Below are 16,706 nucleotides of genomic sequence, written 5' to 3' on the forward strand. Positions count from 1 at the left end.
CCGAACCTGATACTGGTCACAATCCTAATTTAAATGTGCTAACATGCACTGAAAGTTATATTTGATAATTGGATGTCAAATTACAGTATGATATCGCTGAGTCATAACGTTTTTATCTTATATAGGATCTCACCAAAGCATTAGGCGCCGGCCTCCTGCCGAGTCCTCTGGCCGTTGCTGCGGCAATGGCAGCGGCCGCCTCCTCCAATCAGCTGGCTCTCCGCGCAGCAGCCCCCACCCATCCGCATCATCACCTGCTGCAGGGTCCGCCCCTCAGTCACGCCATCTTGAGACCAGCTCCGGGGCCCATGCGCACCTCACACGGTCCCATCCTGTTCTCGCCGTACTGACTCCGCCCTCACCCCCCTTAGCCAATCACAGCCAGTCCGGAGCCTCACCTCCAAAAGCACACTGTGAAGACGGAAAAAATAAAATAGTGAAACATCACAGAAATGACTAGAATCGGCTCATCAACAACAACGTCAATCATCAAACCAAGCAGAAGGGGGCGCAAAGTGGGAGCAATCACGAAGGAGGGTGCAACTGGCGTTCCAACTCTCTTTTCACCACCCTTAACTGCCTCCTCCATCTCCGTTCCTTTGGTTTGAGTGATTTATTCGTTGGTGGATGAATGGACAAATGCAGGGATTGTTGGAATAGAGCAATATTGTATGTATCTGACATCCTTGTTCCTTCCCTCTATTTATACTCATACTGTGAGGTAGCAAAAGTCACATCGTAGCCAGACATGCTGGAATGAGTTAGGCAACTATCTAGAGACCCCAAAACACACAACCCAACACACAAAGACTACAGTTAAATGTTTCTGTTGTTTTGAATAAATGCACCCTCAACCCCTATGCACCTTGAGAACCATGTTACATCAGTACGCTTCTCGTAGTATTCGCTGTATTCAACTTGTCCTGTCTGGCTTCGGCATCTTTGCAAGAGAAAAACGCCACAATCTCAGTCGCAGTTCCACCACGTCAAGACTCGCAGCAGGGGATTGTGGGGAAGGTCTAAGGATGCTCGACTCTTTCCGAATTCTGGTTCGAAATGAGCGTTAGAAGCTCAGCGTCGTCGACTTCATAGTCGCATCTCTCTAGGGAAACAGAGAGATGCAGAAGAGATACTCGAGATCTCTTTTGTGTCGCTTTTACATCCGTTAGCGCTAGGAGCGGTTGACTGAAAAACCCCAGACCTCTGTCTTAGATCTTAGAAAATCAGTAGATGTCTATTTATTCTATTGCGTAGTGTAGCGTAGTTTAGTTCAGAACATCCAAGCTGGTTGACTTAGGAAAACTATTCAGAAGTGAAATGTGTGCGTAGAGAATGATGTAACTGCTGGTAGATGCTGAATAAAGATGAACGGGTACTTAGATTTTCAGAGAAAGGCAGCAAATCTAAGCACACACTTGGACTAACAGTACATACAGGCTCCTCTGTTCATTTTGTCTCTGTATGTTCGGTGGACATTATGCAACCCCTAGCAATACGCCCCCCTTCTGCGTTCAGTCTCACGAGACAGCCTGCATCCGGCAAAGACTGACACCGCAGGTCAGCCACTCCAGTGGAACCCCAAGAGAGTCTTGAAAACTGAACCGAGTGAAGACGCAGAGGAGGTCACCAAGGACACGACTGTGCAATCTCTCCTTTTTTTTTTGGTATGAACTTCCTGTCTTGAATCTAAAGCCATGCAATGCATATGATTTTTTTTTTATTATGATCAATTAATTGTTTTGATGTTGTTTTTTTGGGTTTGTTTTCATGGTACACTGTTACGTTGAACAAATATTGTTGTGGAAATTCTGACAAAAAAAAAAAATTAACGAGAAAAAAAGAATATTTTTCTATGGAAGATTGAAAACCTGCACTTGGATGGGGTCGTAATGCGGCTTCGAAAGCGCATTTGGAGGTGAAGTACGAATACAGATAAACATCAAACTAGGGCCTGTCGTGTTGGTGGAACTACGCGGCAGTCTTCCATTGATAAGCAGAGTGTGACAATGTCTTACTGTTGTTTGGATATTGCAATGCAATAATCAATTGAATTATGTCATTTGTTGTAGAAGATCCTTTATAAATGGTTCTGTACGGCTGCTAATAGGCCTCCATGTTCTTCCACAGAGATACATTAGCCTTTTCAGTACAAATGCTAATGGGCACCCAGAGGGACGGGTCCTTCATATTAAAGGGTCTTTTCTCATCTCTGAGTGGGGGGACAGGGTATATCTGAACGCAAACAATGTGTAGTCAGCCATAGCCTTTGCGTACGTAGCTTAGTTCGACTTTTCGTTTCTTCGTGGCATTGTTTGCATTGTGTGGGAAGCGTCATGATAATGCCATTACTTCATGCTAACTGTGGTTAGCGTCCACCATTGTGCTTTGATGAAACTTTACCTCTGTTTCTCATTAGTTACCGAGGCACTAGTATATGGTGTAGTTTCATGTCAGTGTGTATTGTGTAGTGTCGTGTGCGTACGGATAGAATCCGGTTCTGGAAAACTTTCGATGGGCAGAATCTGCCTTAAAGGGATAGTTCACTAAAAGATTCAACTTATTTTGTCATTTTCTCAACCTTCATGTAATTTCAAACCCATGTGCTATTTTTTTTTTTTTAGAGGAAAACAGGAGATATGTATGAAGTATCACAATACAACAACAGTTTATAGCGACCAAGGTGTTCATAGTGTTCAAAAATAGTCTATGACTCTTGTATGGAGTCTTTTGTAGTGATAAATACAATAACCGTCTTTCGGAAAAATTGCCATTCAGACTTTGAAATTCACGCCACCTACTGTCAGAGTAATTTTGCATTTTAATTCAGCATGTCTGCCTTTTTTCGTTCAGACCAATTATATACAGTATAGATCTTATATTCCGCATAAGGTCTATACTGTATATAATTTGTGCGCCAGAAAAACAAGCGTGCAGCCATCTTTAAAATGTTGTGTTTGAACTTCCGTGTTTCTGCGGTAGATCTGTATATTTCTATGGCATCGCTGTCAAAAGAGTAATTGGCTGTTAAAGTGGATTTACTTATTGTAGAGTTACAGTAAGTTATCGTGAGCGTTGTAATATTTGAAGCGAATGTCATAACAAATGTCAGTAAACCGGGCAGACTTTAAAATGAGCGGTTCATTCATAAATCCGTAAGATCTTACCTTCATGCTGTGGAAATACAAAACGGAAGACAGAACACAAGCGCAATGCTGAAAAGGGGCGGAGCTACATTCGTACATACATTACATAACTTTTAATTTTCGTCAAAATCTATATTTTTTAAACAGTAAAAATGTTTGAATCGTAGTTTACCGTAGCCTACAAACCATTGACATTGGTGTTATTTCAAAGCAACATTGCTACCTAAACAAAAATGTACTTCTATTCTAATTTCAGAATTTTCCAAAACTATATAAATTGCAGATTCCAAGAATTTTGACCATGCATATGCCTAGTGATGATATATATCTATAGTGTTCTACGGGACAACAGCTTGTGGGTTTGGACCAACATGAGGGTGATTAAATAACGACAGTGTTTTAATTTTGGGGTGACCTATTCCTTTAAATCTACAATCAGCTGTTTCTATCCCAAACTTCATTATTAAAACAATCAGTGGACGGAGTATTCGGCTGATTTCAGATGAGCATTTTGTGGTAACACTATGCGCACTGACACATGCTGTAGTTTGAAACCATGCGAGGTGATAAAGCCATCACAGCTAACACACTCCACAGGCTCGAGACAGACTCGCTTAGTCCCATCCGTCAACACTGTAAAGACCATGTTCATCCTGTAGTCAGAACTGTCATCACTGTACAGAATTGTCTTTGGTAGATTTATTCAACCTTTCAGGGCAGGTGTAATGTTAGTTGGTGAAGTCTATTTTAGCCTTAGCCTTATTCCACCCCAGGCCTCTCCAGGAGCAGACGTGGACGGAGAAGCTTCGGTCAAACCTCGTCTTGCCAATAAAGTTATTTTTGAATTCAATTGTCAGATGGGAACAGTATGTGTGATGGAACGTAGCAATATTCAACTCATACTGGCTACTCTTGTTTATTGCAATAAGGAAATCAACCAATAGATGCATATGTGAGTAAAATAATATAGATGTAATTTAAATCAAACACAGAAAATTATGGAAATACTTGGTATCAGAGAAACTTGGAGTTACCACAGGGAAAAAAAAGAAAAGGAAAAAAATCAATGTCTATAAATCAATAAAGAATATTAAAACTCATGTCTCATGCTTCTTTTTTCAGTTTCTTTAAATGAGAAGTTCTAATTATAGTCTAAGGTTAAAAGTTCACTCTCAAGTTATTAAAGACATACTGTAAAAAAAGGTTGTTTTTATAGAAAAAAATTGGCATGTAATCATTCTGTAAAATATATAGACATAATCTGTGCAGTTTAAACCATTGATTTGATTTTTAACTGATAAATCCAACAGCCCCTTTCTGCAGAATTAGCAAGGCCACACTGCTACTAAAATGTACCTTTAACATATACTGACCACCACCATAATAACACAAGTTGAAAGAGAATGAAGAAAAATCAATATGAATGAAATTTCATCACAAGTAGACTTTTTTTTCCACAAGCAGTTAAAAGTCATAAAAGGTGCACAAAGTCATACACACAAACGAAACACCTAACACACATGACATGACACTACAATAATGCAATACACTTTAATGAAAAAATATGAGTTGTGTAACATAAAGCCCTAACCTATATAACTAATAACAAAAACTAACGAGAAACAATTATACAGGCCTATAAAATCTCAAATCTTAAGTGTCTCACAGGGAATTTGGTGACTGTCAGTTGACGGGTTTTCACTTTAAATTATAAGATGACGTTCTTTTTCACAGAAACTGTAAAAAAATAAACCCCACGTGTTTCAAGAGTAGCCTACATTGCACAGGAAGTGACTATATTTAAGCAGCTTGTGTGTAAAATCTTATTTTGGGTCACTAGATGGCGCTCTAGGACTGATATGCTCACAGTGCATAAAGCGCACAGAAATACGCGGACTAGTAGGCTATGCGGATGATTTTGTACAGTAACTGCTGCTGTGAGGAATTAAAAAATATATTTTAAATTATTTTAATAGCGTATAAGTACATGTTTTATATACACTAGCACCTGTGATGTGTGTTCATGGTTTGGTTTTAAACTCAGTGCACGTTAAATAGTTTATTTTGAAGTAGGCTATGCCATAGGCCTATGCCAAAAAAATAAATAAAAATGGGGCATGATCATGTGTCTGTCTGAACTTTATATTTACCCCTCTCCTCATTTGTAGTTTTTTTTTGTGAACACATTTCAGTCCATAGTGTGTTGATGTTGCCTGACAGACTGAATGTTAGTAACTAAGGTCAAAATCCGTTTGCCTTTATAGATTTGAACTTTGATCTCCGACCTTGCAGGTTACTGTTTTTATTAGAAACATCATTCAAAATTATTTATTCATGGAATTCCCCAGACCATATGATATATAATACTGGGTGTAGAAATACTTATGTTCTCTTGTGTTATTATGAGTTGCCACAGTGAGAGTGCTATAAATGTGCCATATAAAATACAAACCTAAAATGAATGTCATCTGCTGTGTGGTATGCAGCAATGATCATGTTTTTTTATTAATGTCCATCAATCAACATTCCAATAAACTGTGAAGACTACTAATATAGAATCCATTGGCATGTTTTTTCAGGGCTGTATGCGCTAACCAAGCAACTGTCATTTAATGGCATTGCTAACAGAGAGGCCTCTCCAGATATTGGCATGCAAATCTCTGCAGTCATGCTGTATGTTAATGAATTTACATCAGCAATCCAAGGGTTTGGGAGCAAGGTTTTTTTTGCAGCATATAGTTGCAATAAATGGTCTTTTTGAACTGAAGGAAGGTTATGTTATTCATGACATACACCCTTTTAAAGTTTGTTCCCTAAAGTTTTAGATCAGCATCATCCAAACTCAAGGAAAGTGCAGTTCTGCACTGAAATCCGAGCATTATTAGAGCTATAATCGTCTCCATAACACTTGAGAGCGGGACACAGCTGAAGTACACGTACTGGGGTAGAGAGGATGGGTGAAAGGAAGAGGAGACAGGAGAGCTGTGGCAGACACACATCTCATAAGGACACAGTGTCAGAGTTTGAAAGGTTCACGTGTCGCGCTCTGCAAATGGAGAACTCCATTAGCTAAAATATGTGCCTGTGCTTTTATCAAAGATGTTTAGCACTAACCTAACAGATCTGTGGGGATAATTGCACAGCAAATAACACATACACCGAACAACAGGAAATCATTAAAGGTGAAAGACAGGCAGATAAGACAGAAAGAAAAGGGAGTAGGGTGATTAATGCACCCTAATGAGTAGGGTGATTATGTACTTGACACCTACGAAATATTCTAATACTGACAACAACAACAACAACAACAACGGTGAAAAACCCCCCCACTAGAGATAGAGCTGAACTTGACGAGTTCTTTGTGAACGCCTGAGATTATTCACGAACATAAGGAATAATGAGAATTAAATTTCTTCCTTATGATAATGTCACAAGGAGGGGATTTAATTATTTCTGTTCACATTCAATAATTACCAGGAAATTGAGCCCTCATATGTGGCATTGTAAAAAGCTTCAATTGATTTGATGTCTTACTGTGGTCCTGTGGCCCTTAATTCAATTTAAAGCCCATCACTTTACTGCAGAACATGTTTATTTTAAAATATTAAAAAATCATAAAATATATATTTTTAAAGATTTTGAAAGAAGTATCGCATGCTCACCAAGGATACATTTTATCAAAAACAGTAAAAACTGTAATATAGTGAAATATTATTGCCAATTTTTTTTTTTTTTTTTTACAATTATTGCAAGTTTTCTATTTGAATATATTTAAAAATGTATTTATTCTAGTGCGGACAACAAAATTCAGCAGCCTAACGTCAGTCTTTCTCATTAATTTCAACATTGAAAACTTTTGTTTGTGTCGTTTCAAATTTTTGCATTCTACACTACCATTCAAAAGTTTGGGTTAAGTACGTTTTTTTAAAAAGAAGAAATTAAATACTTTTATTCAGCCATTTTTTTTAGTTCTGCGTTAATGTTGAAGAATCCTAAAAAAACAAATGGTTTCCTCAACAATATTAAACAGCAAAAACTGTTTACAAAATTGTTAATAATATTTGTTAATAACCAGTATTAATAATTGAGTACCAATAAAAATTGATAATAACTGAGCACCAAATCAGTACGTTTACTGAAGACTGGAGTAATGGCTAATGACATTTTTTGCCATCACAGGAATAAAATACATTTTAAAATATATTCAAATAGAAAACAGTTATTTTTACTTTGTGCGCAAAAGCTTCTTGTATTATTTGTGTAGTTCACTATGCTCTCTAACCGCATAAATACTAACATATTGATTTTCCCACCCCCTTCACCTGCATCTTTCCCATAGAGATGTGCTTCCCTCTGCCATGATGCTCTGTGTGCTTGCCTCATGGCTTTGTGAACCCCATCCGCATCCCAGCAGTGGCACCACACATGTAGTGTGAATGCTAAAGGCAAAACTTCTCTAAAGCTTTCAACCTCTCAGTGTGACACCCATCTCAGAGAGAGAGCAACAATACTGAGATAACCCGTGTCCCTGAGGGGTTGGGGGTGTTCTGATGGCTGTTTGAAAGGACATTTGACAGCTTTTTTTTCCCCCAGTCACGATTATGGACGCTACATCAGACACCAATTTGGATTGTGTGTGTATCTTGCAATCCGACTTCAAAGGAAAGCGAACAATCCTGATAATTGGAGAGGGTGTAATTTGTTATATAATGAAAAGCAAAAAGGTTCATTATAATATAACAACTCTAATCCTCTAAACGAATTAATATCCCAGACTTGCGCTGCTTCAAGTGGCCACTGCATGAGGGTCACATATAAATGATTAACACAAATGTAGGCTCTTTAGTATTAGACGCTCAGTGAAGCATCCCTTCATGTTAACTCATCTGAGTAGAATTTCGAGTGCCTCGGACAGAAAACAAAAAAGAGAAGTGACATTACAAAAGAAATATTTCAAAATAATTGAAAATACATGTATGACTAATTTAAGTAAAGTAACACAATTCAACAGCGAATAATAAACCTTTAGAATCATCTCTTTTGCCTTCCTACAGCTCATGGTGTTCTACATGTTGAAACACATGTAAAGTCTAAAGAGGAGGACCAATCAGCTGTGTTTCAACTTAAATGAATTAAGAGGTCTCTAAATAGGAAACTATTTTTAAAAACAATATAATCTGGCTTTTAGCAATGTTTATTTATAATAATAATTTTGTATGATTTAGATATTAGTTATGTAATCAATACGCTTAATCCATTACACATGTACAATTTTAGTTTATCAATTAGTATTTAACACTTGTGATATAAATAAGATTCAGAATCAATAGATAAAAGCTATAAAATGACTACATGTGAGGTTAAATGTCAATTCTCTTTACACCAATTACGTAGTTCTGGCATGACAATCTAGATGGGGCAGGCTGATATCCTTAACTCATTTGGTAGAGATCACATTATTATCTGCAAAGCACAGCTGATTGGTTGCGGTTTCATCAGCGGCCAATGAGTTGCGGCTCAACATGTGAAATACCGGTAGTGTTGTTGTTAGAAGTCCGCAACACGCTTCCAGAAACCCTCCACCTTCCCCAGCTCCACCTGTATAGGTCTGCTACGTGCGGTTATTTCATGTATGTTACATGTGCAGCAGCAGCAGCATGTCTTACATGTCTTACATGCTCACAGCAATGTCTGTGAATGTATTGGCAGTAGCAAGTCTCAGTACTTGCTCTGCAGCAGCAGCAGCAGCGTAGCAGATCTATTCCACCAAATACATTAACTTTGCCATATCTATTACCATGCCAAACTCTCAGAGTTGTCATGACAGAACTACAAACTAACTTCACAACTTTTACTTGCACTGATATAGAAATAATTTTTCTTTCATAGACAGCTCTTTTCTATTTGCTGCGTAAATTTGTTTAAATTCTTAAATATCTCGTAATATTATGCAGAAGAGAATTCACTTTTCTCACAAGAAGTGATCCGCAGTTTACTGTTCCACAGCATGTGATTGGCTGTTCACTACTGATGTCACACCTAAACTCAGAATCAAAGCCTGAGTTAATAGAGGAAGTTGAAGATCAGCATCATGGTACCAACACCTATTTGGATTGGTTTGGTTTTGTCAACTCAAAACCAATACTGTAATAATGAGGTTGTTCCGCTACGATCATGGTACGGGCCCATGAACAACAGTTAGAAGTGACAAATAAAGCTAGATAAATGCTTTTAATGAATAACTGTAGATATTGTTTATGAAGTAATATTAAAAAGATCTTCAAAAGACTTGGTTCTATATATAATTATGTAAACATTATATAAAACTGGTACATGAACTCATATTGGACTAAAAACACAGATGTAGAGAGGATTGTCAGGGTTATGTTTAGTTCTGCTTAGTTTCACTGTGTTTGTTCGTTTTCAGTCAGTACTTTGTCCACGTCTTGTTCCTTACAGGGGGAACGCTGTACTATTTTGGCCACGATTTGGCCGTCTGAGACAAATTTTGTAAGTTCTAAAAGATTCCTCTGATCCTAGGCTAAAATCTGAAGTCTTTGATCGTTAGTTTGACATGTTCACCGACAGCTGATTAATGACCGTTGCGATAACATTTGACCTCCGACGAAATTCTGGCAGTGTAAGAAGATTTGACTCACAGTCCTGCAGTGTGACTTCTCCTACGACGACCACCAAATTGTCTTTGTTTTTCAATCAAGCCATGACCAAAATGAATGTTAGAGATTTCTTTGTAGCCACCATTTCAATCCCGCGTGTAATGCAGCTCACTGACACCGAACATGTCATTGATTGTTGATGTAAAACTCTGGACAAATTTTATTGCATGCATCCGTTTTTAACGCGTCTTGATTCGTTCAGTCTCACATCAATGACAACTGAGATCTTAGAGTGTGGCATGGCTTACAGCGACGATCATGTTTGTCCAGTCTGACAAGGAACAATCGTAAAGGACTGTAATAAATCGCAGTGTGCACCTGCCTTAGTTAGTTTCCTTGGTTGTTAATTAGTTCCATCTGTTTCTGATCAGCTGATTACCGCTTCCCTGTGTATTTAAGCCTTGAGTTCTTTCTGTTCTGTGTCGTTGACGTTTAAGTGTGGTTAGTCTTATTATATCTCCTGTGGTTTTTCTGAAGTGATCGTTGAGTTTATTAAAATACTTCTACTTTGAAACTCTTTGTGCGGTGCGTGTTGTTGAGCCACACCAAATCGTTACAGGGATTTTGTACGCACATTTGTGAGCTGGCAGATGTTTCTAATAGGGAAGACATTATAATCTCTATCAGCTTCCCCAGGATGCTCCAGCTAAACAAAAGCTGGCAGGTTCAGGTGTGAGCCCATCATATCGATAATTAGAGCGGTCTCCCTATACACAGCCTGCCACAAGAGATGCTGTAGATGGACACAAACAGTTGCTGTCCTTTTCTTCCCAAAGCCTGCAATGAATCAGTCTGTAATAGACCCATTTGCAGGCAGAATTGTCTATTTCATTCTCAACAACTGGTGGAGACAATGGACTACAATCCAAGTGGGGCCTAAATGGAAAAATTGATAGATGCAGACATGGATAGCTAGAGGGATGTAATCGCATACTGAAAGATTTGCTTTAGCAATCATGGTTGCAATGTGTAGCTTGCAACAATGAACTTGTAAAATGAAATCTCGAAGCTAGATCCCATTGCAAATATATTAATCACATGACTTACTGTAAAACCAGTTATTGTAGTGAAATGCAATTTCGAAAGGAGGTGAGTTGATTTGGTACCGTACACACTGCTCAATCCCAGTGAACATCCCAAGAACATTCAGCATTCTACTCAGCATTCACTGTGGATGAAACACCCAACACATTAGCAGGCATAGAGCTTCTCTCGAAGATGCTGTCTTTTTTGACCCTCTTTTACACCTGGTATTAAGATGTGTTTTGGTCGATCAGATCACAAGTGGACGATGTTAAATACAGCTATAAACAGGGTCTAAAACGTTTTGAGCTTGTGCATTTTCGACCACTTCTAGGGGTAGTAGAAAACGTATTTGACCAGATTGCTTTCATAGTGCTTTCGTACGCTCATGTGGTCGAATGTGTTTGAACAGCCACAAAATACCAGCTACTCTCCTCCTACTGACATAATCCGTAAACATTATGGGAAGCACAGTAGCCAGACGGGATTTAAACTTTGTTGCCTGAAGACCCAGGTTTGGTTTGAAGACGAAAAACATACCAAGCACAATGTTCTCTCATAATTCCTGATTTCTAACACGCACTCACCGTGTTTTTGCGTGGTCTCACAGCTATCAGAGCAGAAATAAAAGCCGATGCTCCATATGTTTTTCCGTTGTCTTAAGCCCTGTTACTTGCAACCTTTTTAAGATTCTGGCCAATCTATTTTATTATTTGTTTAATTTAAAAATGGGTCAATTTTGTCTGTTTAATGTGGGTTGAAAATACCAAAACCACATTTTAATCTGTTATTAAGACGCATCCTACATTTTGGTGAGGGTCAAATAAATGTAAAATAACCAGCATTCACACTCATATAATATCTAGCTTGACTTTTTAAGCACCTCCTTTCACTGACTTTTCACTAAAAAAGGTTGTTTTTTTTCAGTAGAGTGACATCTACATTTTCCGAAAATACTTGGGTGGTCTACTCTAGGTGATTTGTGATTTATGGATAGAGGAAAGGCGGTTTACTATGATTGTGTGTTATGACAATAATCAAATCATCATGCACTGGGCAGCTTGGATGGCAGTTGTCTATTATAGAGGGACAACCATTTGGGAAGCCTATGGTCATCAATCTTGTGTATCTGCGTATGTATGTGCGTGTGGAGTGTAGGCGTTGGGTGTGATGGGATGTGATGCAATCAACAACTTGTCAGCGTTTCCTCTGGAACATTCTACAGAAGAAAACACATATAGGGACACATATGCAATGCATCGATAAAGATCTAGAACAATGAACGTGTGCTTAAGCATATTGTAGCGAGTAACGAATAATGCGAAAGCTGCAAATGCGCACAAGAGAATATAGAGCTGTCATCATCTCTCATAATGCACATAATATGAAGTGACATGGAGGACATCGTCAGCTACATCTCTAATTGAAAATTTGACTCAGCTAATGAGGCAGAGGACAATCAGATACGGACTGCATTTGTTTCTTTCTGTTTGCACAGACAACTTAATGAGACATTTTCGGTGCGCTTACAAATAAAACAAGCTGTATAATATATATTAGAAAATTACTGTAAAGACGTTTCATTCAGTCCATGGTAACACATCATCACTGCACTATTACCTTTAAACCGAGGGATCTTATGTCAAGGCTGTTGGCAAAACTACATTCTCCGTGTTTTTTTTTCTTTCCATCTTTCTCAACCAGCGTGACCCTGCAAGTGCAAGACATCAATTAAACTTGTATTTAGCCGAAAGCATCAATATCTGCAGCCCTACAAAGGCAACTATTCACATGCTGGGCATCACAGAACATCTTTATTCTAACTGACAGGCATCCAACCAGTGAATACAAAAACAACGGTGAAGCCAAGACAGATCACAGCCACTTCGGACTCGATAGAAAAAGACTTGCAACTTTTGTTTATACAGTCTAGCAAACTTCACGATTTCCAAGCACAGATAATATACAAAGAATATAAAGAGCAGAGCTTTGCGTCAAGCCATCAATATTTGCAGTTGGGGTAAATAGACAGATCTCTTAATGGTGTATTTATGGAAAACTATTATGACAACTCCCTTTGTGGGCAATAACTCACCTGATATCTGTAGGAGCAATATGACCCCTGCTTCCATGCAAAAGCTTAATGCGAGATTTCAAGGGCAGAGCGCAAGGAGAAGTTCTCCATTGTGTTCTGTCAGAAACCATTAAGCAACATCTCAGAACGTTTTCATAGCAATAATCATACCTATGTGTATGTAATGGATCTAGAGTCCATAGAGCTGCATGAATAATGTCTTTAATAGGCCCTCAATTCTTTTGTCCTCTTCCAAAAAAGAAACAAAAGAGAAAAATGTCAAAAGTAATGAGCAGGTGAGAGCTGTATTATTGCTTTGGAAATTACTTTTACACCCATGGCCTTTACCCCTAGAGAAGCCGTGTGTTGCCATGGCAATAAATCACCTTCTGGAGAGCCGCAGGGCCTACTGGTTATTCACAAGTCTGACCACGTTGTTTATTGGTGCGTTCATCCTTCAGTTTCGAAGACACATTAAACTCTGGTTTCCAAAGCCAAAGTGAACATGGAACAGAGGTGGTCGTTACAAAATGGAGCTTTGGGCCAGTTTTTGCAGTTTGGAAGCGATCAGTAGTGAATAATTGCAAGATCGAGAGGCATCTTAATATTTAATGAATGTCGTTGTCTGCCACCGATTGGGCGCTGAAAGAATTGTGGCCTATAGGTGTCAAACAATGTGCATGAACAGATTGAGTACGCAGATAAGGGACAAGAATACATTTGGTAAAGATTGATCCCCCCCTCTTCCAATCAGTGAATGCATAATGGCAGTCAGACAAGTTTAATCCTTTCCAATCTGACTTTCAGTTATTGCTTGGCCTATCCTGATCCCTGTCGTATTGCAATTTCCCTTAAACATTTTAGACGAGTGCCGAAGGAATAGGGAGGCGTAGAGGAGTTGAGAGCACAGATGCCCTTATCTGGGAACTGGTTGGGAAGGGTTTGGTCAGTCGCGGAAAGTGTAATATCACTGGAATAAGCCACTAGGTTATTTAGCAGAGCAGATGTATTCATCACATTCTGCAGAACATTGATTGAGCTACAACACCATTTCCTGTCCGAAGGACTAAGAGGCGTGTACCGACATGGGAATTCCAGCATCCACAGAAATGAAACGCATAAAGAAAACACTGTTTTTTGATCAACTGATGAATGAATCTCATAATAGACCTCCTGAATCGAGAGATTTGGTATCAAAGGACACTGCCTTCATTATGACATTGCAACATTTACACATCTAATGGGTTACATGGGCAATACACGGGTCAGTATATTTATTTAAGTGTTAATTTCAGCGACATCTGACAGAACCATTTATTGAGATGAGGAAGGTCAAGGGGAAAGATTCAATTTCAATGTCAATGTATTTGGACTCCTCAACCAGGCTACTGTGGAAAATCAAATACACATTGCAAGACTAGTGCACATGATGTGTTTCACTAGTGTGTTTCAAATGGCAAACATGATGCATATGCAGAGGACATTGAAGGAAGAACAACTATTGTACAGAAGTGCTCAAAAATAACAACATCAAAGGGCCCTTTGAAATTAACTTCACTCGCAAGAAGCTTTGCATCAGAATATTTAGCCAGTTGTCATAAATCTGCAAAAATGAATTGTCATAAATATTTTGTATCTCATATATATATATATATATATATATATATAGTTCTTAGTGGAGAACAATAGATCTTCTGTTTCACTTAAGTACTTTCCTTCTCAAGTGATAGTGCTTAAGTGGAACGGTATATATTACGGCTGCAAGATTAATCGCAATTTCCATGTAAACGCACTCACACCGATTTGGCTTATCGCGTTTTTGAAATCGCAAAGGCTGCGATAATTTTTTATGCGCAGCTTGTCATTGATGTAAAGCTCTGTAAACGTTGCTCCATCTGAAAGCACTGTGAGTCTGAGTCACTTATAATGTGCATTTGAAAAATCAACACACGTCAAACATCTTTCCAAACATGAAGCATTTATGAACATCTTGTCCAACAAAAGACAACATGCTTTTACTCCAAACTCACTTCATAACAACAGTTGAGCATCCTTCTGTAAGATGGTGTGGCTTCTTACACAGAATAAGGCAGATGTGTGTTTATTAGTCATGTTTAATCAATCCAAAAATGTAAATCTTCTGTTTATTCAGCTACAGCGATAGGGGTTTCCTGGAATTTTATTGTATGTCTGCGGTGGGGCATATTTGCCGTGTCTGAGTGAGAGCATCCTCTGGCGTTCAGATGGAGCAGCATTTACTACCGACCAGTTGCACTGCACTAACAAGCTATATATAAGCTATAGATATCAATCGCAGCCTTTGCCAAAACGTGTGCGGTTTCATTGCGATTACTTGTGGAGCCCTAATATGTATATAGACGGAAACATAGAAGAGTATGGTTCCACTTCCAACACAAAGTTTACTTATATAATCCAAATGGGTAGCAATCCAAACCAGCAGAAGAGTTCACATACATAAGCTTACAGTGACCGGACAAACTCAAAAGGAACAGACATGAACTAATATATGAATGAATGAGGTATATTTATATTGCGCATTTCCTATGTACTACTGTACACCCAAAGCACTTTACAATCATGGCAGGGGTCTCTCCTCAACCACAACCAGTGAATATATACATTATACAAAAGATAACGAGGTCAACACAGCTCAACCAAACAACACTAAATTAATGAGTGGCGGGAATCTAAACAAAGGGAAATCAGGAACTGAAGGATTACAAACTAAAGGTCCATGAACAAAACAAATTAAACAGAATGGTGACATCATGCGCCCTTCCGGCAAGGCGTGACCTTGCGCAGTAGCAGAATGATGGCAGAGGGAGGGATGGAGGGGGTTTAGGAGGTGGCGAAGATGTTGCGAAGGGATGGTGATGTAGGACGACGAGATCCCAATGGTGAAGGTGGAGGAAGGCTGATGGCGCAGACCCAGAACTTCACAGATGCGACAGCCCACGGCTGAGACGAAGGCGGTAGGAGCCAAGATTTAGTGTGTGTGGCTGCCGACATCTGGGAGACGAGCAACGGCCCGGGATCCGATGGCGCAGACAGAGGACCGATTGCTGGTTCTTGGGACCATAGGTTGGGTATCCGCAAGGACCTCACGATTCGATATATATAATGAATATAGATATAGAACACTTTAGATATAACCAACTGTGTTTATGTAAACCTTGTGAGTATATCTATCTGACAGTATTAGCGCAATAAGACTCGAAAGATAACATTCAGTATCCAGGTGCTGTTTGACAGGCTTTTAGTGCCTTTGAGCTTCATGTATGCGCTCAGAAAAGCACATGTTAGAACAGCGCATCAGGATGCGAATGAAATGTTTAACCAGCAAGGCTTTGAAGCACAGGCAAATAATGAACTTTTGTAAGTTGCAGTGTCTGTGAGTGTAACTCTACCTCTGCCTTAAAGGTATAGCGGAGGATTTTCTTTTTCCGGGTGGGTAGCCTATACTATTGGTCCACCTAAGTGTCAATGGGTAGCCTATACTATTGGTCCACCTAAGTGTCAATCATTCTGGTGATATGTTTACATAAGGCTTTCGCTTTCTGCGCATGCACACTTTCAGGTGTATTATGTGTGATGAGTTACAGTTTCAGCCATTCCTTTGAAAATGGCTGAGGGTCGAAAGAGAAAAAATGTATACGAAGTGTATGATAAGAAGAGAAAGGCCGCAGAATATAGAAACAAGACCAGAGTGATTTTGGGTGAATATTTCACACGCTGGTGTGCACTAAAAGCACAGGTTGGGCTTCCCAC

At 39.0% G+C, this 16,706-nt stretch overlaps 1 protein-coding gene and 1 long non-coding RNA gene across 9 annotated transcripts in view; one reads left to right on the forward strand and one right to left on the reverse strand.

Moving 5' to 3' along the window:
- Nucleotides 1-4,242, forward strand: part of znf385a (zinc finger protein 385A) — a 79,090-nt gene extending 74,848 nt beyond the window's left edge. For 7 of the 8 annotated variants that reach the window (XM_079588455.1, XM_079588457.1, XM_079588459.1 and 4 more), the window contains one exon: nucleotides 126-4,236. In XM_079588455.1, the coding sequence (XP_079444581.1) occupies nucleotides 126-350 (225 nt within the window). In that variant the 3' untranslated portion in view covers nucleotides 351-4,236. Of the gene's footprint in view, nucleotides 1-125 lie in introns of all 8 variants that reach the window. The other variant, XM_079588456.1, reaches the window with a different exon arrangement.
- Nucleotides 309-16,706, reverse strand: part of LOC306985797 — a 28,767-nt gene continuing 12,369 nt past the window's right edge. Inside the window, exon 4 of the long non-coding RNA XR_013794864.1 lies at nucleotides 309-411. This is a non-coding gene — a long non-coding RNA (uncharacterized lncRNA). The remainder of the gene's footprint in view (nucleotides 412-16,706) is intronic.

The sequence above is a fragment of the Phoxinus phoxinus genome (genome assembly GCF_949152265.1).
Source record: "Phoxinus phoxinus genome assembly, chromosome: 18".
In the NCBI taxonomy this organism is placed as follows: Eukaryota; Metazoa; Chordata; class Actinopteri; order Cypriniformes; family Leuciscidae; genus Phoxinus; species Phoxinus phoxinus.